Source organism: Epinephelus fuscoguttatus, linkage group LG15, assembly GCF_011397635.1.
Source record: "Epinephelus fuscoguttatus linkage group LG15, E.fuscoguttatus.final_Chr_v1".
NCBI classification, from domain to species: domain Eukaryota; kingdom Metazoa; phylum Chordata; class Actinopteri; order Perciformes; family Serranidae; genus Epinephelus; species Epinephelus fuscoguttatus.
Window position 1 is genome coordinate 16,924,507 of NC_064766.1, and position 26,426 is coordinate 16,950,932.

The 26,426-nt window shown below is 42.2% G+C and overlaps 2 protein-coding genes across 2 annotated transcripts in view; one reads left to right on the plus strand and one right to left on the minus strand.

Moving 5' to 3' along the window:
• Nucleotides 1-3,250: 3,250 nt before the first annotated feature.
• On the plus strand, nt 3,251-9,900 carry gpr160 (G protein-coupled receptor 160). The gene is made up of 2 exons (XM_049598046.1): nt 3,251-3,361; nt 7,417-9,900. Exon 2 carries the CDS (start codon nt 7,488-7,490, stop codon nt 8,391-8,393), a length of 906 nt encoding a protein of 301 aa, XP_049454003.1. The 5' UTR covers nt 3,251-3,361; nt 7,417-7,487; the 3' UTR covers nt 8,394-9,900.
• Nucleotides 9,901-10,686: 786 nt separating this feature from the next.
• Nucleotides 10,687-26,426, minus strand: part of skila (SKI-like proto-oncogene a) — a 35,212-nt gene continuing 19,472 nt past the window's right edge. Inside the window, exons 3-8 of the mRNA XM_049597814.1 lie at nt 24,270-24,365; nt 23,448-23,536; nt 20,871-21,013; nt 18,045-18,421; nt 17,051-17,281; nt 10,687-15,265 (exon numbers count right to left, since the gene is read on the minus strand). Of these exons, the coding sequence (XP_049453771.1) occupies nt 15,017-15,265; nt 17,051-17,281; nt 18,045-18,421; nt 20,871-21,013; nt 23,448-23,536; nt 24,270-24,365 (1,185 nt within the window). The 3' untranslated portion in view covers nt 10,687-15,016. The remainder of the gene's footprint in view (nt 15,266-17,050; nt 17,282-18,044; nt 18,422-20,870; nt 21,014-23,447; nt 23,537-24,269; nt 24,366-26,426) is intronic.

Genomic DNA, 26,426 nt, shown 5'->3' on the forward strand with positions numbered 1-26,426 from the left:
AAAGTGTTAAAGGATGCAAAGTCTGCAACAAATCTGTATAATAAGTCATTAGTGAATGCCAGAGAGCCACATGAGTGAACATGAGAAATTAAAAGAAAATGTATAACGAAAATAAAATGTAAATTTTTAACTACAGGCAATGTGAAATGAACAGTAAATATGTAATTTGTTGACATGTATATAAACTGAAAATATGTAAAATAAATAAATGTGCTTCATATACCCTTTTGTGTTTTCATTTAGGCTGTATTATAATGTAGGAATGTTCACAGCATTTCAATGTCAGCAAAGGTAGGCCTATCAGATTCTGATCACCTAATTGTAGTTAGTAAGTGGTTGACAAGTGGTTATCTTAGATTTCCTGTACACCTGTCTTAAAATGTAAGGGATACTGGAGCTTGGTTGGGGTGGTGGGACGGCTCGCGGCAGGCGCCGGAAAATTTCCCTTATTTTCAAATCCAAAACTTGACAGGTAGGCTGCTTGGATGTACTGCCAAATTCACAGAAACGACATTTGAGATGTCTTATGGTAGTGAAATTAACATTCATTTAACAGGCAACAGCTATGATGGACATATCTGCAGTCAGCATGCCAATGGTACGCTCCCTCAAAACTTGTGACATCTGTGGCATTGTGCAGTGTGTAGTGTTCTAAGTTTCAAAATAAACCAGACATTATACAATTAATTTTTTGAGACTCAGCTCATGATTAAAAAAATGTAATTTCAGAGCAGAGCTTGTTATGTGATTGCCTGTTGCCCTGCCTTTGGTGTAAATGAGTGAGTCATTCACATAGATTAACTGACTCTAAGAGACTTAAAAGACTTCAAACTTGCAAAAGAGCAGACCTCAGGCAGTCATGAGTAGATGAGCAGAAGTATGTAGTTTTGATTAGAAATCTGACAGCATGCCCGCCGGCCCTCTTAAGATTTTATTTGATGATATATGGACGGTGGTTTTCAAACTTTTTGTGCCCCTGGAACACCAAGGGGCGAGCCAGCATCTCAAGGCAGACCTGTATTTACATCAGTGCACAACAGCTTCTATAACATGTGTTGTCACTCTTATCACGACATAAGACAATAAAAATAAGTGAAAAATAAGAGCTTTTGTCATACTATCTACTGACAGTTTTTTTTTCTCTTTACTTTTGGTGGTAGGTCATCTTTGCTGGTGTTCAGCACTTGCGTCAGACGAAAAACAAATAAACAGTTATAACTTACCTGTGAAGAGTTATTGCAATGCATGGATCAATATTATGCCAACAAAAACGCTGCTCCTATAGTCTTCATACACTCCCAAAGATCCAGACGATCTAAATACAGTAAAATTTTTATTCCAAACACATTATTACATCTGTATATCCACAAACTAACGCTGTATTGTTTCAAACATATCCCCCACATATTATCCATAATTTATTTCAGTTGTATGTAAATATGGTCCTCGCTGTCAAAATGGTAGCTGAATTGTGACCTTTTGATTGACACCTCACTTGAGCCAACAGGAGCTTCGAGGCTGTTGCTACAGAATGCTCCAGGTATGATGTTTTTCTGTAGGCCAGTGTGGAAGTTAGCGCCGCTCTGGTTCCCTTGTTTTCTAGTGGATTCTGGATTGTTGCAGAAAATAAGCTCTGTGGCAACATTTATGATACTGATACTGATGATAGGTTTTGTTCATCACGATAGTCTTTACAAATGAACACTATTTATGATTTTTGAAGCCTTAATGCAATCACCAGTGGTGAAATGCTAACATTAGGCTACAAACGAACCACACCACAGTCTCATGACTTCAACATCACCCCCACAACAAGACTGTAAAGCTGTGTTCAACACAATGACGTTCTGTAGTCTCATTTAGCCACTGGTTAGCAACCACCTTTTTTAAGACACATAAAAGCTTCAAAATTCACAAGTGCGGTATTTACTGATATGTTTAATGTCATCAACGTAAAAGTCTCTTCAACTTGTGTTAACCACGGACCTTATTTCAGGCATCTAATCAAAAACCCACTGACTTCAAGATGAGGAAATCCGAAGTAGCAAAATAATAACTCACTTTTGGATTTTATGACTCATTTCTTTGGCACTCTATGGCCTCAACAGCCAAAGAGGGCCTCTGTTGACACAAAGGAAAGCCTCAGAACCAATCAGTAACCAGCGATCGCCCATTGCCTTATGGGTCTTGTAGTCAATGTCACTTCTCACCATCAGAAGAGTTTTTACTCTTTCTTCGCATCACAAACTGTCATAAATGTACAAAAATGGTAAGCAAATGGCTCCTGTGTTGCTCCAAGAGGGAACAAAAACAATCTTTATCATCTAAAAGGTTTTCTAAAACTGTTTTATAGACAGTAAGCTCCTGAATAGACATTTCTGTCTGTGTTGTTTTATTTTTCACGTATATTCACATATTCAGTTCATTGTTTTATGCTCCTTTTTTTAAATGTAAAAATGAAAAAATGTAGAAAATCTTGTGGAAAACGTTTATTTTCTGTGATATTGTTATCTACTTTTGAATTTGGGCTGGGTGAAGCTTGATGATATGTGTTTTTAAGCTAATAAGTCCCAGTTCAAGTCATCTGTGGCATCTTTTTTCAAGCAAATATTCAAGCAAAGATTAAAAAAAAGGAAATCTTATTGACAGAGGCACTCACAGTGATTCTGACTGTAACTTCAGCATTACCTTTCAAATAACACCATGCATGTACAGGTACTAACAAGTTGAACAAGAACAGCTTTTCATTTACTCTAATTATGCCTTAGATCGGCACTGTGGATGAATTTAGGATATATTTCTTAAATAGTTTAAAAACAGTTTCCAGCTTCACAGGTCATCACTGGTATTCAAATACATTTTGACCGAGAGGAGGGAGCCTGTCAGAGTCTGTCTTGTCGGGACAGGGCAGTGCACAATGTTTGAACTACTATTATTGTGCTTTAATTGACCTCTGTGAATACCCTGAGCCACACCTTGTTTGTACTTTGACCCACATTACAGTTAACATGCTCCTCTGTGTGTAAAGTTGTTCTCTGTTGGGAAATCTCTACCTTCTCAGCTGCGCTCCATTAAAAGTCTTGCTGGAAATTAAAAACTCTGCTTTGTGCATTGAATGGTTGTTTAAACACATCTCCCTGTGTACATTTTTTTTTTTAAAATAAGTTTAGTGTTTAATGATTTGTAAACTTCCTTGTCTGGGTGATGTTGCATATATTGCCCAACTGCCTTCCCCTTTTTCCAACCACGCCTTTGAAAGAAAAGCTCTTTGCTGGTACAGCTGCACTCAAACTGGATATTTAATAAGCTCAATAAGGGAACAGACATACAGTGCTGCATTTAACATCAGATGACTGCACAGGTAAAAGGTGTCTTTGCATGTGTTTGTTTTAAATACGCGAGTGTTGTGTTGTCAAACTGAGAGAAATCTATCAGTGTCAAGATGACTTTGATCAGTTCATCTTCTGGTGCTTCTGTTAGACATATTCTTCATTCAAAAAACAATGTGCAATGAAAATGTGAAAAGTACCTGATAAATACATCTGTATTTTTTAAGCTCAGTTCTTGCTCTGATGAAGGCTCTGTCAATATTTGGTCCATGCCACTTCCTATTGAGGCCAACAACTCTGCTCTGCTCTGCTTTTATCTTTATGTTGATATACAAAAAAAACATCAGAGAAAGAGGCACAGTGCGATACAGCTGTAGCATCAATCAAAAGGAAATTACAGATAAAGATGAGGAAAATTAGCATCCAGATTCTTCTGTTTGATACCCACACAGGTGAGAAGAAATGTGTCCTCAGGCTCTCAGTTATTGATTTCAGCAGAGAGGAATGCTGGTGTAGACGTCACTATGCTCCACATGCTCAAACTGAATGGATTTATTTTGTCAAAATGCTCACTAACAATCAAAAAAGTTCACTGGTGCAGAAAGAAACAATTTGTTCAATGTGGAAAAGGACACAGCGTGCTCTCAGTCAAAAGACAATCTTCTGCATCAGCATGGAATAAAAAAAATAATTTCTAACGTGAAGAACTTTTCTTTTTTTCTCAGTGTGTGGGCTTTTTTCTATGAAATAAATATAACATTTGGGAGAAAAAATAAGAACAGATTGAGAGCCCATTCTTCACCTTGGAAACAGGAAAATGATTAGTGATTTTTTTCAACTGCTGTTTCCAAGGCGAAAAATAAAAGTGCTCAGAAAAAAAAAAGAAAAGTTTAACATCCACAGTATAACAACAGGGCAAACTCCATCTATGGAGGAAGATCCAAAATCCAAAACCTGTGACTTAATTACAGCATGTCAACATCACCATTTCAGATCTTCCGGATGATTTGATCAGTTCATCTTCTAGTGCCTTCACCTTCAGATGAGTCTCATCAACCTTGAAACAATATCCTGCAAGCAAAAGCAAATAATTTCCCAATGCAAATAACTGTAATATTCCCATTATACAATATCCTACGACAGACTTAGAGTGTGACTGTGCCACAGAGTGTGAGCATACAGTGAGTTCATTGTTTTCCAGGTTATCACTATCACTGGGACAGTCTTATAGTTTAACTCACTTTAGACTGTGTAGCAGCTTGCAATATTCTGCTTGTGATTCAGCCTGTTTTACTGCGTCAGAGGTCAGTGTAGTTGTACATTAAACGACAGTTTAGAAAAGCAGAAGTGGAAAATTGCAGTTGTATAACTTTACTTTAGTTGAATATTCAGTTGAATATACCACACTGTGATGATACCTTAATACATGCAAAAGTCCTGCATTCAAAACCTTACTGAAGTAAATGTATGTGTTAATCAGCAAAATGTACTGAACCTACTTAAAGTAAAAGTACAAAAGTACTCATTGTGCAGTGTCCTTATCAGCTCAGGAGTACTGGTATTCTTTTCAGCTTTATGACAAAGCATTTTCCAGCTGATCCAACAAGGTTTTTAAATTATTTATTTATCTTTAAAAGAAGAAAACTGTCTCAACAGAGGAGCACCTAATTCTTAAGTTTTTCACAAATATTCAAAATCAACACATCTGCAGATTCATGGTTTTTACCAGACAGGAGGGGGATGAAAGACTGGAATCTGAACGGCAACTAAAGCTGTCAGACAAATGTCATGCACTAAAATCTTGTGTACTTACATCCCACCACTGAAAAACAAAAGTAAACTTGAATGTTTTTCAAGTTCTTTCAGCAGCCTTGACCTCAAACGCCTCGATGAGATGCTCAAGTTTTCTGTTGTGCTAAATGGAAAAAGGGTTTAAATAAGGAAAAGAGGAGCCTGGTTACTATGGGACACTGTCTCCATGCAGACACAGGAAATGATTTGATAAGGTATGAGCGTGATTATGAGAACAAAAAAGTGTTTATTTATTTTTATTTTAGGTCTATTTCAGAAAACACTTTAAGCTGAAGAAAACTTAGAGATTTGTCAGAGAAGTCTTCGATTTTCTTTAAAAGCCCTGAAAACATATTTCCTCAATCAGCGTCTGACTAAGGTCCTACATTAACCTGTATTTTCTGCCAAAGTTGGAACATTTTTTCTGTCTCACATGAAAGATTTCTGTTTTAGTCTTTCTGAGCTGTTTTGTTGGACTGAAGTGGGCAGGGATCATTTGGAAATTTTACATTTAAGCTAAAATCTGATGAATGTCGGTGGTTTGTTTACTAATGTTGCCTGTACCGCTGATTAAATCTGACTGGGGCGCGGCTCGTCACAATAATTATATTTTAGGTGGGAAGTAATTCTTTGTAACAAAGGTCAACATGTCACAGGAGTCACAGGACTCTGTTTCTGATTGGCTGCAGGTTTCCTCTGGCTGCAGTTCATCACTTAAAGAGTAAAACTATCCCCAGCATTTAGTTTGGCTGCATTTTGCTGCAGAATCAAACAGCTACAGCTGGATGGATGGACCAAACAAACTCCAACTTTGACCCAGGGGACTGCTCTTCCTGTACCATGCAAAACCAAAAGTCAGTCGAATTAAGACCTACTAGCTAGGGGGAGCGTTGCTGTCTACGAAGCTGGGGGGAATTTAATGGAAGACCCACTCAGGCCGATGCAACAAAAAAGGAGAGTGAGGTCACACACACACATGAGAGAGACACAAAACTAAAGCTAAAGTGCAAGGTGAAAACACAGCAAACACTCAACCATGCAATGGGAGTGTATACTTGGGGAGCAAGGCCCCAGCTAGGACAGGCCCAAAAAACCCTTAATGTAAATTCATTACCTTTACAGTCATGAAATAGGTCTAATCAGCTCTCACTTAAGGCACCACCTCACCTCTTTAAGACAGACATCAAACCCAGGGAGTTCACCACAGAAACGACGAGCAATGTCTTTGCAGCCGGAGGATTTGCATGGCGTACGTATAGAGTAGCATGAATGAGCTATACCTGGAGCCCATTCAAACCTAATCAGGCTCACTTAAAGCAGACTGACCTTTAACGTGGCCCAGCCAACCCTACTACATGTCAATCAGGAGAGACTTGTTTTTTGTAGTAAATAGAATATTAACATGTGCACATAAGAATGAAAAATGTGGAAAGTCTTTGGCAACTAGACCCCGTAGAAATGGTATGATTTAAGGAGGGTGATGAATCCATAGTCGCACAGGGAGCTTATGCTGAGCTTCACTAGTAACAACCATGATGGGGTTTTTTTTTGCCAAAACCTAACCGTGTACTTTGGTCCCTAAAACAAAGGTTTTTTTTCCCCCTAAGTTAGGTTTATTTTGAAAAGACTGTATGCATTTAACAAACTGACAACTGATGCTGGAGCGGTACCTAGAGCATCTTAGTTTGACCATGTGTCAGTATTTGACACAATATTTGATCTATTAACAATAGATCGTATGACAACTGTGATTAGACAATGCTCTATGGAGCATTTAAGTGTCTTTCAGCCCTTTGTTTTGGTTTTACAGCTCACAAATCACTGCTTTGTCTCACTTTTAGTGATCTCATGGCGTCGTTTACAGCCACAGCAGGCAGCTGAATTCAGATGAAAAGCAAGTGTCCACTACTTGCTCAGCACCACAAGACGGACACAGTTAGCTAATATTTCCCTGAGCAGGTGGTAGAGACCAAAACAGAGGTTAAAGAGAGTGAATATTGGACTTGTACTCATCAGGTGACTGATAATGTTGCTTTGTAGCACCTAGATGTGTTAGTTAACAAAAAGTTGCCTACAAGTTCACCCTAAAAGGTAATATGTCAATGTTGTGCTTACAACTTGTTTCTGCTGCCCCCAAGTGGCCAAAAAACCCCAGTAATTTCAGGTTTAACTTTGATTATTCAGTCATGAATATTTAATGTTACAGAGGAATACTTAATATTTGAAATGTAGTTTTTAAGTGACTTGAAAATTTTAAATTTTAAAATGTTTATATGCTGTCTCCCCCCACCCGCAGCAGCAGAGCTTACATAATGACTGGCAGTAACTGCAGCACCTCTGGTTAAAACCTCTCCCAGTCTGCACGCCATGAATATCTCCATCTCCTCCATCCTGCTCAGTCTGGGAGGAAAATGTCTGCTCAACTGGAGCATGGTGTTTCTCCAGAAGAACCACATCTGCAAAAGTTTTCTTGGGGTTTTCAGTGTTTACCTCGCTGTCATTGACACACTGCTAACCCTCTCTGTCACCACCTTTCACTTCCACGCTGATGGATACGTCCTCATCCTGGGCTTCAAGCTGACCAGGTACCATGTATGTTTGCTGGTTCAAATCCTTGGACAAGTCTACAGTGCTCTGCAGTGGCCTGTTGTAGTCGTGGCCGGTTTGGACCATTACTTCACCATCAGTCAGAGGCTGCAACCTAACACCACCAGGGCCAGACAGGTTGTTTGCTTATTTGTGACCTGCCTCCTGTGGTTCCTCACTGCTCTCTACGTTTTCCTGCTGTCTGACTTCATTCCTGTCATGGAAGATGTGTCTTACAACCTGATACACCAATGCTGGGTCTTCCACACCTCTCAGATCCTGCAGGTTACAATTTTTCTCCTCCTGGCTCTGGGCTGTGCAGCATTGCATGCTGGGCGCAGCGCACGTTTATTCAAAAATCCTCCTCTGAGCGACCAAATTACAGACCACAGTAGAGCTCACTCCAGAAGAAGTGTTGTTCACCAAGCCCTGCGTATATTTCTGGACACATGGGCTTTATTCCTGGCTATTTTTCTGCCTGCGCTCCTCCTATTACCTGTGGGAATACCTGCATACGTGGGGCTAAACGTTGCCTGGCTCTGCTTCCTCAACAGCCTCCTGATAGCGTTCATTTTATGTGCAGTCTGTCCAGCCTCGCAGCTCGTGCAGGGCCTGGCAACAGTTCCACTCGACAGCTTCTGTGATTGGAGATTTAAATTTAGCCTGGCTGCAGAGGACAGAACATGACCGCACAAAGCAAACACCAACAGGACTCCAGTTAAAAGTGGAGTTAGATGCTGAGACCTCAATGTCTCGTAGGAGGAAGGTAATTGTAGCTCTACAGAAAAGTTGGGTAGCCAAGGTAGCAGCACGTCTTTGCCAGTGGTAATGTGGATCTGTTGGTCAGTCCAATACTTTGGCCTGACAGAAATATCTCAGCAACTATTGGATGGATTACGATGAAGCTGGTAGAGACATTCATGTCATGGTACTTGGAGAATGAACCCTTTTGTCTTTGGTGATCCCATTTAGCGCCAAGAGCAGCCTGGTCCTCAGACGATAAATCGAATCCTTATGACTTTGGTCACTGACTTTTTATTTACCACCACCATGACAAACCAAACACTTGACTCGATATAGGACCATTCACATTATACATTAACATAGTCTGAAGCCCCACTGATTTTTTTCACATGAAACTGCTGTATTCAGAGTTTTTACTGGTTTTAATCAGCGGGTCAGTTTGTTTTGGAGAGGAAGAGACCTCTGTGGATAATTCAGCTCTTGGCTAAAACCTCCTGAACATCTGGATCTTCAGTTATCAGAGAAAAAAGTTGAGCACAGGTGCTGGGCTAACAGACCGTCTCTGACATGCCAAACAACGTCACAGAAACACTGATTTGTGATGTGAAACTGCTTTATTCAGTGTTTTTACTGGTTTTAATCTCTGGGTCCATTTGTTTTAGGGAGGAAGAGACCTCTGTGGGTAATTTGGCTCCAGGGTAAAGAAGTTTCAGCTGGTTGCAGTCTGCTACAGTATCTTCATGTCTAGATGCCACTAAATCCTCCTAAGTCTGACACACTTCTCCTTAACTCTGGCCTGCAAAATTATTTTATTTTTTTCCCATTTTTATTTTCCATGGTACTTTTGATTTTGAAAAGCATTTAATTTTGTTAACATGGCTGCAGAATCAGAGCATAAAAATGCCTTTGAAAATGCCATATTTAATATTTGTCACCAGTGGTGGTAGGTCATTAAATACATTTTCTCTCAGGTGCTCTTCCTAATTACAATTTTGAGGTATAGTCCTTTTTTTTGCTACTTAGGCTACTTCTACTCCACTTTATTTCAGTAGCAAATCTGGCACTTTTTATGATTTTTTTTTACTGCACTCCATATATTTGATAACTTTAGTTACTTTACAGATTCAGATTACAAATACAAAATATAACCATGAAATAAATTTTTATTTTATTTCATTTTATATCAATGTGATTTTATCCCCAGGGAATAATTCGCAAGCTGCCCAGCAGTATAAACAGTAATATCTAAATATTAAATATATTTGAATAAATAAAAAAAATTTGCCCAGCCTTTACAAACTGCAATATTAAAGTCATGTTTACACATTAATTCATCATTAATCATCCAATAATTCAATAAAGGTTATTCTGAAATAAACCATTCTGCTATATGAGTACTTCTACATTTGACACTCGAAGTATATTTAATGCTGTTACATTTATACTTTTACTAAAGTTTTGAATGCAGGACTTTTACTTGTAACAGAGTATTTTTACACTTTTGTTTTCTAAACACCACTAGTCATATATTCAGGGCTGCCATTTTGACTATTTTATTTTCAATTCATCTGCCAAGTATTTAGACTTACATATTAATCATCAATGAAATGCTGTTATGTTCAAACAACTTCCCTATCCTAAAAGAAAAATGGGAAAAGCAGCTGGAGCAGGCAAATTTTTCCATGGAAAATTACTGAAATTACTCTTTTTTTCTTGATCTACTAATCAGTTAATTCACCTGTTGTTTTATCTCTAAACATATTTATTTTTTCAGCTAAGATGTCATTGTTTTGGAATTTCTACTCATGTCTATCTCAAGTGTGTGTGCACTACACTGACTTTACCATGTTCATCAGTAGTGTTGTGGTAGTTGATGAGGTGGGTGTACTGCTACGTACATAGGTAGGTTACCGATGAGGAAGTGGGCATACTATCCTAGGCTATATATTACAATGGCTTTTTAGCTGATAGGTGGGTATACTGTAACTGGATAGAAAAAGAAGTGGGTATACCCCATATACCTGAGTATACCCTCCCACTACACCACTGGTGTTCATACTGTGGTTGCCTTTAAATTACCTTTATTAGCTGTATGAAACTCTGCCTACAATATGCTGGTGTTAAAACCACATCAGCACCTCTTGTAGCTTACATGTGTGAATTCTAAGTCACTGAGGAAGTGATAAGGACAAACTCAATATCACAAGCAGATGAGAAAGGCGAAGGACGACTCTGGTTCGACACTACAGAACTTTACTTGAATTTGATCCAAGTTCATTGTCTATACAGGGTATATATACAAGATCTGAAATCAGGGAAGGGCAAAAACAGAAAAAAAACAAACACTAGATACAACTGAGGTATTAGCTAAAAGCATTTACAGGTATGTACTTTACTAGTAAATATCAATGATGATAAACAGTTAGAGATGCAGTGTCTTCTGCTTAAAAAACATCTTTTTATATCACAACATGAGGTAGGAGAACAGTGTCTCGATTCATGCAAGAACAAAAGTCTCATCACACTGTAGTATTGGCAACGTAGTATGCAATGGTCAAACACAGACACTGTGTTTCATGTTTCAGAACAGCATTGAGGGGAAAAAAGGTTCTTTATAGCAAAGCCATGAATCTTTTCATCTCTTTTTTTCATCTATAGCAGGATGTGTATAAATTAAAACATGGTGTACCTATTCTTAGTAACCAGTGATCTGTGTGATCAACAATGCAGCCATACTTCCTATTTCTCCCACACTGGCATAGTATAATTACTGGCTGAAAATTACATACCCAACTACAAAGCATACCACCTGCAACAGTTCAAATGTCACCTTGGATTTGTTTACTACTTTTCCTCACACAGCCAGGAGGCAATGGGTATGTAAATCCTGTATTCAAATGTGTCCACGTGGTCAAGCTCTGCTCGTTTCACCTTGCTTTCGTCTGTTGGGCAAACGTCACACCTGTAGAAATTCTGTACAAAGCATATCCAAGTTCTCATAACACTGCAAAATGCAAAAAGGCCCAGCAAACCGTGTTACAGGGGATTTTTCTCCCCTTTCATTTACATTTAGTCATTTTTTTCATTATGGTGTACGATTAAAGAAGCTAAACAATGCCCCCTTGTGTATAAAATGCAAATTACACAAAGTAAATTAGGAGAAAACAGATTAGCTATCTGCTAATGGGATGAATTGAAAGATTTTTTCTTCATTTTTTTTTCCTGCTGAAGAGGTAATTAATTCAATAAAACTAATACTGATTATCTTTTGAGTGATGTTTACACCTCCAAACGAGGATAAATGATCAGTATCAGAAATCATAACGACACATTCAGAGCTACATGAGCACGGTTTTCTCTTTCCCTTTTCAAAGCTGCTGTGCTTCTGTCAGACGTGGGAGGCCAACACACACACACACACACACACACACACACACACAGACACACACACTTTCTCTCTTCCTCTCACAGACACACACACAATTTCCAAATCAAATTAGGCTACATGTTCTTCATAATCTGAATTTATATCTAGCCAACCTCTAAACCAATAATGGTATAAAACTTGCACATGTTCAATGTTCATGCATATGAGCCATCTCAATAGTTTGTGCGTTACGTGAGGGGGAAACATCTTCTTATCATTTCATTTTTTTTTTTTTTTTAACAATGAACAGATTGATAGATTGGCCCGGTGACACAAAACATAAGGGGCAGCAAAACATGCAAAAAATAATCATTTTTTGTTTCCATTTTTTTTTCTCCAAAATGCATTTTTTTAAACAAATGTTTCATTTTCAATTTATCTCAGGGGGGAGGGGGGGGTTTAACAAAGAGGAAAAAGCTCATCACATTACACGTTAAACAGTCTGTCAAGATGAAATCCACAAAAAAAAAACCAAATGCATCATTTCAGAAAAAGGGGGAAAGTGTGTAACAAAGTATTATTTTTCCTATTTTGCCTTTGTCCTGCATCACCATGTCTCAGTAAACCATGCGTTTCACTCCCCTACATCAGCTCGACAAAACCCGAGCTCTGATAACTTTTTTAAAAAAGAAAGCAAAAACATCTGAAGCCTTAGTTCTGGTCCAATTTATATAACCTTTTGAAGATTTTTCATATAAGAACAGTTAATATATTAATGACTACTGTATTTACAAAGTGAATATAAATCTTTAGTTAATACGTTAAATATTTTCTTTCATAATTTCAATAAAGGTTTAAATGGAACAGTAGAGTGTACATTTGCGGCGTGGGTTTGATTTTACTGGCTTGCACCTGCACCTGCTTTTATGACAATCGACAAACCACAACTGTACTCTGCCCGGTCTTTAAGGTCTGTCATTGTAAAGGGAAGCTGTGTAAGAAACTCTGCATTAAACAGGATGGAGCACAGTGGAATGTCTATCAATTTGCATTTTTTAGCAGATGCATAAAAAAAAGCTCAGAGTTTAGCTGAGGCTGATCCCCTTCTCTTTTTAAACAATTATTTACACACACACCACACACTCGCTTACAGGGATCTCCTTAGTGGCAATAAAAAGCGCTTTTGCCTGGCAACCGACACAATAAAAGTCCTCTCTTCCTCTGGCTGGACGTCTGCTCGCTCTCCTGGGCATCTACAAAACACTGCACACCCCCAGCTGATCTGGCACTGGAGATGGATGGACGGGTATGTGTGAGTGAGTGACGGTCGTTTTGTGGGAGAGGGCGAGGGAGGGAGGTTGTTGAGAGATGGAGGACGGGGGGGATCCTGTACAGTCTCACCCGAGGGCGGGCAGAGGCCCACAGACAACAACAGCTGCCCCCATTCTGACAGCACAAAACAAAAAGGGCTCCCTCTGTACCCCTGGCGTCTGGGCCACCCAGCCTGCCGCAGGGGGAGAGTGCAGCGGTCCCCCGAGCGCTCCCCTCAATCCTCGCCTCCCCTCTCTTCCTCTTCCTGCCCGGTGCTGTTTGTTCAGCCAGGCAGAATAACATGAAGCAGGGGCCGGACCCGAGGCCCAAACCACCCCGGACTAACTGCTTTCACCTGCGACCCACATTCTTAGACAACGCTCTGACAAACAGGGTGGTGGATAAAAACCGTCAACTAACAATGAAGTCAAATGGTAGAAAAAGAGAAGCCCAGAAAACAGGGACAGACTGGAGCTTTGATCATCTGCTGGGAACGCTGGGGCCATTGTTCTGCCTGAACACACTCGAGTGTGTGCGGGCATGCAGGGATGTTGCATGTATTATGGTAACGCAGTACAGCTCCCGCACATGTGAGACTTGGCCTTTCTTCTTTCTTAGAAAAGCTACACCGGCTCAACCAGCCCCCGTGTCCAGACACATTCCTTTCCCAGGGGATTCTGGGGGAGGAGAGCGTGCTAAGTGCATAACACTGCTCGTGAGCTTCTTCATGCCAAGCCTGAGAAGAGCACAGTGTTTCCTGTCTAGCCTAAAGTGGGTGAAAACCACAGTGTTAAGGAGTTTCCCAGCAGAGGGCAATGGCGTTAGCGTACAGCAGTTGAAAGTGTGAAGGGGGGGCAGAGGAGACACTGGGCAGCTGGTGGATCAACCGACACACTATTTGGTCTATGACAGGAGAGTCCAGGTGCTGCCCAGCAGAGTGAAGAAGGACACTAGTCTGTGTGAGGAGCAGCTGGGGTCCAGGCCAGACGATTTGCTAGCTAGCTACCTTGAGGGGGTGGGGTGGGGTGTGGTGGGGGGTGTCTGTCACACTCAAAACACTCATTTCAAGTTCAGCGTCACTATTGGCATATTTTCATGAGGTTTTACGACATCTGCAAAATGTCTTTTTTTTTGTACAGTAAAGGTCTTTCTCCTCCATATTGATTTGATGTTTTTTAACATGATACACTTTTCTTTTTGTGTTTTATAAGGAACAAAAAAAAAACAAAACAATAATGTCCATGCAGTTTCCTGCAGTCGCTGGTACTTGAGCGTTTGGGCTGTACGTACAGAGAGAGACGGAAAAGGGGCACGCAACCAGGCGCCATTATATGTCTGAGGGCACCGGCTGCTGTGCCAGGTAGTAGCATGAAGTGATGTCCGCGACGAGTCTGTGCATCTGAGCTGAAGTCTGAAATCTCCAAGTCATTAGCTCCAGAATCCAGAGAGAGCAAGGAGGGATGGGAGAGTAGGGTGACGATCATAGGGTGGGAGGTGGGGGGAGGTGTAGGGGGAGCGGGGCAATAGTGATGGGTTGAGTTGGTCTCTACGTGACCAAACTCCCGTCTGTGAAGCAGCTGTTTGTTCAGTAAAAACTATAAATTAAATCAAACATACATGCCCAAAAAATCTTTAAATACTGTTTAAAGAGAGGAGAGGGGAGCAAAAGAAAGAATAAAAAAAAACACAACATAAAACTTTTCTTTTAAGTGATGTTAAATTACAAAAACAAAGTCAGTCCTACACTGAAATAAAAGAGGGAGGGTGAGATGCACAACTTTCAAACAGCCTCCGCTCTGCTTCAGGCTGATTTGTTTGTGTCTGTAGAGTTGGCGGGTGATGGGGAGAGGAATGAGGGGACGAGGGAGGCGCCTGAGGGGGGCGGCAGTTACTTTTGGCCAGCCGCTGGGATCTCTGAGAAGGAGGAGGGCGGGGAGTGGGCGTGAGGGGGTCCGGTTGAAGGGGTAAGGGGAGGAGAAGGGCTGCCTCCCACCGTGGCAGACTGGACCATCTGCTGCTTGAGCTGGGTGATTGTGCGCTCCAGCTTTTCCCGCGCCTCACGCTCCCTGCGCAGCTCCTCCTGCAGCTCCTGCCGGTCCGCCTCCGCCCGCTCCAGCCTCTGACGTAGCTCTGACAACTGGGAGGAGACAGAGAGACAGACATGAGGTCAACATATGTCTACAGCACCATTAGAAAACATTTAGTCTCACACTTTATCACATTTAACAACAATTTGTCATAAGTCACGGTGTGTAGACGTATTAAAATACTGCGCCAGACAACACAGAACTCCATGAAGTTTTTCAGAGATTCTTTTATATCGGAGCCCTTCTATTCCTATCAGAAACATACACAAAACAGACACTCCATGCAACACTTAGACAGATAGCAGCTGAAACTTGGTTAGCAGATAAGCTATCTACTGCACTGTATTTTGTGACTGTCAAGATGTAGACAAATCCTGATTAGAGAGTTTAACCCTCATTGTTTGTTGCTCTTTCAGCGGTGGTCACATTTTTTAACCTTCGGCTGCATTCACACCAAATCAGGCATTGAGGGGACTAGCCGCAGGGTTCTGAGGCAGTGTGGGAGTGTGAATGAAATATATTTAACAATAGAAAGAGACTTAATACTTGTTCCCATGGACTACAGGCCTCTTTTGGTCTGATCACCAGTTATGTGATAGGCCGCCGAACGTGACGTCGGGTTGAGTTTCTCCAAAAATAGTTCTGTTTCAACTTTTATCAGCATCCCCTGTGCTCTACCCACGTTCAAATGGATGGGAGGACGGACATTTTCCCCACAACGCCTGATTTTGTGTGAATGCAGCCTTAACCTTGTTCACTACAGCCTACTGTCTCGACCAATGTGCTGCTGCCAGCCAATGAGAGCCCTGATAGTAATCATGTGTGATTTTAACATCAATCAAAAAAAGATATAAAAAACACTGATTCTTACATCTAATGTGATTCCCTCCTGTGTTTTCACTGACTTTGGAAATGTGTGTAAAACTGGAAAATTCATTCCCACGTTGTCTAGTTTCAGGCCAGCATTAATAATCTCATAGCTAGACAAACACATGCACACCCTCTTTCCTAACTAACTAACTGGCAGACATCCTGAGTTCCATGCCAAGGGTGGGGGCGGGGCAGCTCCAGTGACTGACAGGAGGGGGATACTGCAGACCGCTGCTCAGTCCAACATAACAGAACCTATCTCCAGATTAAGTCTAGTGGAAACCCAAACAAAGGCTCTGAGTGTGTGTGCGTGCATTCACACGCTTCAGCAGCACAGTGACTCATATAGGACACACACACACAGAAAATTATTTAGTTGGAAAACTCTCAATCACAGGAAGATTATAACCACATCTCCGCTTTCAAGGTCTGGGTAGGAAACACTCTCCGCTACCCTTAGAGGAAATATGTGGGTGATGAACATGTTATCTCAGAGTCCTTTGCCAATATCTGATGGGCAGATTTAAAGGAGAGAGCTTGAAATATTTTTACATTTAATCAGCATTCACTGGTACAAACATACTGTTTGTATTAACCAAGTGCCGGAACTTACTCAGGATAAAAGATTCACATATTATATATCTTACATTCTCAATGTGCTGTACCACAATGCAAACTGTAATTATCTCCTCAGTCATTAAGACAAGCTCTTGCATATTTATGGTGATAATTAAAAACAAAGTCAGTTTATTGTAAAGGCTCAGAAAACAAAGAGAGTAGAGAGCTGCTCTGATGCTTCCTTGAGTTTGATTGGAACATGGCAGTGTAATGTCTCAGATAAAAATGGCATATCTTAAGTGATGCAAGCCAATGTGCATACTATATGTGTCACTGTGATTCACTCAGACTGTTTCAGATGCCAAAATCAGTGCTGCTCATGCATGTGTTCCGCTGTCAGTCCATACCTGTGCAGTGTAGTGGGCCTCTTGCTGGCGTTGTGCCCCCGGCTCGCAGGCGCAGGCCTGCTGTCGGAGCTGCTCCAGTCGGGTCTCCAGCTCCAGCTGTTCCTGGCGGGCCTGGCTGAGCTGCCGCGCCTGCTCACTGTGCACCGCCTCCAGCTCACTGCGCAGCTCCCGCTGCTCGGCGCTCAGCTCTCGTAGCCTCGCCGCCTCGCCCCCACGCACCGCCTCCAGCTCCTGGAGACACAGAGACAAAGTCAGGGAAAATAACAATAATAATGTGAAATTCCACTGACCCCTGTAGAGAAAAATGCTTTACATTTCAGCCCCTCCGCAGGGAGGTCGCATGTGTTATACCACAAAGGCAGTAGGATGCAGGCTTCTGCTGGATATATGCTGCCACGATTCAGATAGTATCATAAACTGTGCATGTGACCTTTAAGGCATTCAATAGGATTATGGATGTAGTCAAGGGCAAGGAAGACAAAGGTGTAAAAAAGGGGACTGACTACAAAATGAAAGTTTTGTGCATATATATTTAACTAATCCAGATTGTTTAAGGCACAATTTCCAACATTCTCCAGTGAATACCTCATATTAGAGTAAAAATGCCATTGGTGGGCTGAAATGGAGGGGCATAATTCAGTATATGAGAACATTACTAAAATGTGGGTCAGCTCTATTTCCATATGTCCAAACCAAAATTAAACTTGAGTGTTTTAATAAATTACATTATGTTATACATCAGTGAAACAGTGTGATTTACATGGACTGGGGTGCTGACTTGTCTGACAAATTGCAGAACCATCTGATACCAACATTTGGACAGAGTATGCTTGATGATTTTTTTTCAGCTATAAGAGGGAGAGATGGAGGGGTTGGCGGAAGGTGGAGCATCACCTCCACATCTACATCAAGGACAGTTTTAATGGGCGAGGACAGTTAGTGTAGTCAGGGGCTCGTTTATCTTGGTCTTTGTTCTTTCCAACCGCCAACTCACCATTTCCAGCTGCAGCTGCTTGTGCAGGGTGGAGTTGAGCTTCTCCTGCTGCCTGCTGTACATCTGCATGATCTCCACAACAATCCTGTCCTTGTCGTCCTCCAGCCCCCCCACCACCACCGCAGAGCTGCTCGTGGCAGAGCCCATGTCCTTAGCCACTACTTCCGTTACCGGCGACAACAACGACGCAGGAGGAGGAGGAGGAGGAGGAGGAGGGGTGTGGGCGGGGGTGTGGGTGGCTTTCTTGCAGTTCGGGCTGCTTGTCTCCATGGAAACTGCCTGGGTTTGGCATTCCCGCTCAGTGGCCGAGGCAGCAGCGGCTCGTTGGGATTTGGCCTCCTCGGCGCCAGCAGCAACGGGAGGCGACGCGTGAAGATCTGAGGAGGGAGGAAGAGGAGGATGAAGGAAGGAGTTTTTATATATATATATATATATATATATATATATATAAAAAAAAAAATTTTAAACAGAGGAGGAGGAGGTGGTTGAAAGACAGGAAGTGCGAGCCGAGCTGGTGCACACTCCCGCCTACGCTTAGTAACACCCGCGCACAACCTCATAAAAGCTCACACCTCTTTCTCAGCGTGAGCACAAGCACAAGCACGGCATGGCAACAGCCGAGGAACCAAACACTCACCCACAAATTGTGTGTGTGTGCGTGTTTGTGCGCCCTCAGACACTGAGAAAGAAGAGAGAGGAATAAAGGGCCTTGTGTGGGAGCTGCGTTGCTCTGCGTGGGCTCCTCCTCTGTTCAAACTCTGGCTCGTTCCCTCGCTGTGGCCTTTAAAGGTGTACATCATGGGAAAAGGATCAAACAGGCGGTGTCACGGTCTCACACACAAAGACACATGTGTGCAGACACTGCAGTGGGGCATGTGTAGGCTAGTAATGATGCTGCGTTTGAAGGTATAAGCTCACAGACAGAGAGGGAAGAAGAAACAGTGGAAGAAAGCATGAGAGCGGTGGGTTGTTTACCGGAATAATATATTCATACAGTATGCGTGTGTGACAGGAAACAGCATGCTCTGTACACAGTATGTCTGGCACTGGAGAGGACACCCATTTACTGACTGGCTTGCGCATGTGCGTACACACCCCCACATACATGCTCTGCACAGCACGGCACACACACACACACACACACACACACACACGATAGTAAAAGCGTACAAATAACAGGAGTGGGTCATTTGGTGGTGGATCAAAAGGAAATAAGCAGGGGAGAGAGAGAGAGAGAGAGAGAGAGAGGCACACAGACAGACTGGGGGAGGAAAGCATTCAATGAGGAGAAAAAAGGAGGAGAGGATGAAGAGGAAGAGGGGGGAGGAGGAGGGGGAAAAAGAAAAAGTGACAGCAGACTGTGAGGGAGGCGGAGATGAAGAGAGCTGGAGAAGAAAGAGACGAGGATGGATGGACGAGAGAGAAAGTGCGGGAGCAGACGGAGGACGGACTCGGGGAGGATGTGGAAAAAAGCTGCCAGGAAAAAGACAGGGAGGATGGAGGGAAGAGAGACAGATTGGTTGGAGAAGAAAAAGGGGAGCAGAACGCCCGAGAGATATGAGAGACACAGCCTGGCAGTCAGACGTGGCGTAATAATGGCAGACGGAGACCATTCCCATGATTCACCCTCCCTCTCTCTCCCTCTCTCTATATACATATAGATATAAACACACATCTTATTAATGCAGGCATAATATACACACTTTAACATGCACATTAAAACACACACACAGCAGAGAAGAGGTCACTGCCATTTCCACCCTTCTTGTTCATCAATACTGAGGTGCCCCCAGAGTCTTTATGTGAAGGTCAATGCATGATTATGTGCATCGCTGCGGGCTCCAATGTTAAGTGTGTGTGTGCATGAATGTGTGTGTGTGTGTGCTGGATGGTAGTTTACTGTTGGTTGGTTGGTTGTATGTATACAGTAGGCACGTGTCTGCTCTTTGAGCTGCATTCAACACGATCTGCATGTCTCTTCAGCTTATGTTGTGTGCATGTGAAATGCTGGCTGTATGCGTGTCATGTATTTATAGTAGGCATGTGTCAGCCGTGTTTGTGTCACTAATGCACATTTAGTGTACACAAGAGTGTTTATTAGGTGATAGCTAATGTTTAAATTCTCAACTATTAACTGAGTTTTCTGCATCGCACTGTTTGTGGGAATTCTTTATCTTGAAATTGACTCTAACACCCAATTAAGACCAGAGTACATTTATAAATCTCACTGGGTTTTTTCAAGAGCTTTCAACCAGAACAGGCTTTAAGAGCTTTTAAAAGGTGAGGTCAGGGCTTTTAAAAAGGTAGTGACCATGTGCGACGCCGTAGGCAGCAGGCATCCAAGAGACACAGCACAGAAAAATGCAAATATAGCGAGGTGAAACGGGTGAATCTAGGATTCATAGTGTGCCTTTTAGCTACTGTCTTGTGTTTGTAGCTGGCTGGATGGCAATCTTAAGTATGTCTTGGGAACGTTATGCAAAGTACAGTACCTCTCTAACTTGCTTATCCAATATTAGACCTCTTAGATCGATGACATTCTGGTTGCTCAAAGGGTTAAAGCTAAAGTTATTGAAGTAGATTTTAGTTTTCATGGTTGTTGTTCCTTAAATACTTGAAGCCAGATTACATTGGAATAAAATGTGCAATATAAATAAAGTTCTGCTTGCTTTGGTTTAGCAAAAAAAAAAAAAGATTTCGATGAATGTGTTTGTAATCCAAATCCAATTTCTGGGTTGGTCTAGCATGTGTGTACATTCAATAAATGTCCTTTCATTTGTAATGCAAGTCAACACTGGGCATTTTAATGTGTGCATCGTTACTGACCCATGGGTGGCTCGTCGTGGCCCAGCACTCTGCGGCTGTAGTGCTGTTTGAGCAGCGCTCCGAACATCTCCGGGCTCATCTCCGCCTCCCTTCGCAGAGACACGTTGGGAGCCACCATCTTATCGTATGTGTACAGGTAGTAACTAGAAGAGAGGCAAAGACAGAGGGAAGACATTTAACATACATATAATGTTAACCCTGACACAAAAACTGAACATATAACAGTAATTAAAATAGTCATTTTACTTCAGGTTTTCCTCTATGACACAAAGGTGAGGCAAGCTCCTAATTATGTACATATCAAATCAAGCAGTTTTGTCTTTGTTTTTATTATTCTAGTCATAAAAGTAGCAGCGTCACCTTTCACATACTTCTGTCTTTCCAGTAAACCTCATAAAGTGTTACAAATGATGGACTTTGCAGTGCTGATACACATAAAGCAACATATACACCTGCAAGAGCTCATGTGGGCCTTTAACCTCTACAGCAATAAAAAGGGGGCTGATTTAGAATAATAGTCCAAAAGTCGTTTGGTGGCTGTTTGAGCCTACAGTAACTGCGCCATCTGAAGAGCTGAAAACGCAGCGTGAATATGGATACTTCTTATCATGTGTTTACAGGACCTCAGCCTAAACAGACCTCTCGGCTTATCACAAATGTCCAGGTAGTGGGTACAACTGAGAGAGAGATAGTGCCTGGAGATGCACTGAAGCCACTGAGCCAACACTATCTGTCTATTCCTGGCTGCATGGTGGGAAGGGAGGGAGGGAGGGAGGGAGGGAGGAGACAGAGGAGTAGAAAGAAACAGAGAGATAGAGAAGCAGATGGAGAGGAGAGGAGAGGAGAGGAGAGGAGAGGAGAGGAGAGGAGAGGAGAGGAGAGGGGCTTTGGACCCCTCCCCCACCAGCAGTCCCCTCCAGACAGTGCTGGAGCTGGAGATGTGAACTAGGTTAAGCATGACAGCTCAGTGGGGTTCTGCCTATAAAACTACGGCACTACCAACTGAGCCTTGCCTCCTCTCCTCTGGACGGAAACGAAGCACTGCCTGCTCGCCTGAATGAGAATCCGAAACTCCTTCACATGAAAGATGTGATTGAATAATGTAAGCCTGGCTTGTGTTTGACAAGTGTACTGCTAATGGATGCTGGTAGTAACCCAAATACGACGTTAAGTGCTGCGGATGTCTAGCGCGACGCTTGCATTATTAGTAACGCTGCAATGCAAAAGACATGCTCCAAACTGGTCCTGACTGGTTTGAGAGTGTAGCAGTCATGTGATGCTGGTAAGTGACCAGAACTCTAATACTGCCAATTTGTCTGGCCTGACGTCTGCGAGTCTCAACACAGTCAGAATGTCAGGGCAGTCACATGTCGCTGTGGCGCCGTAAACCATCTAATTCCAGTTTTTAATCTGGGTCGGATTACTGTGTGAGCGCCATATCAAAACACAGGCTGGTGTGCTCTGGGGAGTGATGGAGGGAGAAACAGAAGAAACCAGAAGAGAGGAAATGAGGGAGGGAGGGAGGGAGAGGAGTGGTACATGTGATGAGGGAAAGAGGACGCAGAAGATGGAGTGCAGCACCAATTAGGGAAATTAGGGATGGGAATTTCATTTACTGATGTCAAACTGAAACTTAACTTTACAGAGGGGCAAAAACACACACATAAAGTATCTGGCACAGAGTTAGCAGGCCTGTTAAGATAACACCAGGCCAACTGGAACTGCTTCAAGTATTGATAGATGCTTTTTTAAGCACAGTCTACCCCATCCCCCAAAACACAACTGGTGCTTTAAAAGTTCTATAGAGCAGCAAAGCAATTAGCACTTGACTTAGCCAACTTTAGACAACAAATTTAAAAAACTTTGGTCTGTTAAGAAATCATATTTCTTCAAAAATTTAACACTTTTAGCTTCAACGAGCAGTCAGTTAATCAATTGTATTGTTGTCACGATACTTTGATTTCCACCTTCGAAACAATACCTTGACAAATATCAATACTTCAATACCATGTTCCACACTGCAGGGAAAATATGACATATAGCGCATACAATATTTTTCTTTATTAAAAAATAATTATAACAAGTTTACAACATGACAACAATGGCTTGTCTTCTCTTTGTTAGTAGCAGAGAGCAGCAGAATGACTGTATTAAACATTAACAATGGGAGACAGCAAGAGAGTACATCTGATGCCGCTGTAGCGATACTGCGGAAAAAGATTAGTATTGAAACCATTTCAAATATTCAGAATGTATCAATGAATCCATATTTTTGGCAACACTAGTCAACGTGAAATGAATATGCTACAATTTTGATAATCAGTTTTAGTCATGACGCAAAAATGCCAAATATTTTCTGGTTTCAGCTTCTAAAATTTTGCCGCCTTTCTCTATCTTATGTTTGTAAATTGGTTGTGGACTGTTTGTCAGACAGAACAAGACATTTGAAAGTGTCATCTTAGACTCCGAGAACATGTAATGGCTAAAAAGTCCAACCTATAGATGAAAATAACTCTTAGTTGCAACCCTTAAACAGTGTGTTAGTGTTGCTTTATCCAAGTTAATAAGATGTAGTACCTGGGATGGACCAGGGTGGGGTGTCCTGGCTCCTCCTTGATATCAGAGAAAAGACGATTGAACACCAGAGTAGGTGGAGATGTTTTCCCCTGGGAAAAACAAAACACACACAGACATAAATTTCACTCATCCCGGCAACATTGTCTTTTAAGCTATTGTGTTACAGTTACAAAGGAACAGAATGGCATCTTCCATCCAGATTTATTGATCTTTGCATGCGATCTTGCAGCTGAATAGATGAATTATCACAACAGCGATCAGGTGCATGTCCACGCACGCACACATGCATACACACGAATACATGGGGAGAAGCAGCAGGAGGAGAAGGGAATGTGATGTACTGCACATGGCGCTCCTGGAGCTATAATCTAATAAAGCTAATATATGCATGCATACATGTGGTTGAGGGATCATCCATCAGGCATCAGCTGAGAGTGTGTGTGTGTGTGTGTGTGTGTGTGTGTGTGTGTGTGTGTGTGCGCGTGCACATGTTGGAGAAAAAAGATAATCATGATAAAGAGCTTCTTCCATGTGTATGCATGTGAAGTTAGTGCGTGTGTCGCGGTAGGGGGAGGTGAAGAAGCAAAGCCTTTCAGCCGCTGTATGAGTGTATTTCCTGACAGGTCAGAGAGGAGAAGCGTGCCGCTATGAATGGGTGAGCAGGGGGTGTGTCTGTCAGTCAGAGTGAGGGTGGGGGTGGCGACCCTGAGAGCTGACCTGTGTGTACAGGAGGGGGAGGGGGAAGAGCAGAGGGGATGCCGGAGCAGTGGGAGGTGATGGTGGGACGGGCGGATGGATGCAGGGAGGGAACCAGCGACTAACCTTTCTTGCTGGGTCGGCATCGGCCAACTTGCTGCTGGGGGAACAGAGATCTGCTGAGGGTTTCCTCACCTGGCTCTCCTCCTCCTCCACTGCCTTCTGAAACACACAGAGAAACAAAGTTTGGTTAAAACAAAACCAAGATTCAACATAACCCAGAGAAAGAGTGCTACATAGATTATATCTGGTAGAATACTCTGAACAATTAAAATGATGCAGGGGCTCTTTCAGGGAGCGTGAGAGAAAGATGAAGTAAATGAGAAAAAAAAATCATATCCACAGTCACAGTGGGGGAAAGATGGAGACAAATGGCATTTAAACGATAGGAAATAGAGACAAATGACATCCAAGAGCTAGAAAATGGAGACGAATGGCATTAAAAGTGAGCGGCACAAGTGAGCTATGGCCTGAGTCTGCCGTGATACAGTGCCGGAGAAAACGAAGGCAGCAGGAAAATGGATAAGAGTAGAGGCTGAATGAGCCCACTGAGGAGGGCCTATGAATAAAACAAGATGATAGTCAACATGGCTACGGCATGGCCTGTCATTATGAGCCTCTGTGCGTGTGATTCATTGGTATACATGCAACACGGTTGGAGTCAGCCTTTCTCTCAATGTGAAGACATATTTGTGTGTTGAATGTTTATGATTCATTGTGTCAGCTTCATACCCTCTGAGCCATGTGTGTTCAGTAAATACTGCTGGCGCTGCCTCTAGTTGTGTGTGTGTGTGTGATTGTATGTGTGTCTGTGTGTGTGTTTTTTGAGCAAATCCAGGACACGCTCAGCGAGAGGCCACAAGCTGATGGAGTTGATGCTTATCTGCAGCAGACAGGCCTGACACTACACACAGGCTGCCTGCAGTTCACACACACATTTTCGACCAAACTGACAGGTAGCACAGGCGCCAGAAGACTTTCCAGCATCGCAATATGAACCACTAGGTAGCCCACAGCAACAGACAGCGAGACGGAGAAGGGAGGTGTAAGAGAGGAGAAAGGGTAGGAGGAGTAGGAGAAACAGGAAAAGAGAGAATCCAGCAGGGAGAGAAGTGCAAAAGCAGGAGGAAGGAAGAAAGAGATAGAGGTTGTAGAAAGCATCAATAATTGACTTACTAGCCTCTTAAAGCTATCTATAAACGTTTACCACAGAATGGACACACACACACACACACACACACACACACACACACACACACACACACACACACACATTTAGAGTAGGACACTGAATAATAAACAACCAGCCTTTCATCAGCTGGACAAAAGGATTTTACTTTGCACAGCATCGGCACTGTCATTACCAGAGCTAAACAGCCTGTGAACAATACGGCAAAATTACTGTGACAGCCAGGTATTAGCCACCTACCATTCATATTAGCTACCAGCCTAGCAGCAGCAGCAGCTTTATGCAACAGCTTAGATTTCAGGAATAACAATTATTTACTTGTTATATCTCATAATAGATTTTTTATTTCGCAATTTTCATACTGTTTATTAAATAATCGAATTTCAGACTTTCTGTCTCACTGCCTTGTTTGCAAACCAGTGCATGCAGATAACAACTTCACACACACACAAAGTCAAAACAGTCATTTATGAAGCAAAAATACCAAATATTCACTGGTACTTTAATGTGAGGATCTGAGCTCTTCTCCATTTTCTGTCTCTGCCTTATACTGCGGAAAATTATCACCAGGCATTTTCACAATTCTGTGACATTTTAAGAGGCTCAACAATAAATCAACTAATCTCAAAAAATAAGAAAAAAAATCTGTAAATGAAAATAATGAACACTTGCAGCTGTGCTCTTTAGTCTCTCCTTGTATGTCTGTTTTATAGGTGATGCACTGATGAGCTTTGGACAGAGCCCAGCTTGCTGTTTTCCTCTGCCTTCAGTATTTATGCTAACCTGAGCTAAGCTAAGCTAAGGTAAGTTGAGCTAAACATGTCCTGGTTACCTCTTATTGTAAACAGTCACTGACAACAGTAACAGGAAACAGCCACTACTGCTCCTGGTTCGTATCTGTGCACTGTATGTACGGGATAGTCCCTTATTTACAAGGGCATGGATGAATGAGCATGTGCATGCAAATGTAATAGGCTGGCGCCATATGCTTAGCCAGGTGTGCCTCTGTGTGTGTATACAGAGGGGGGCTCGTC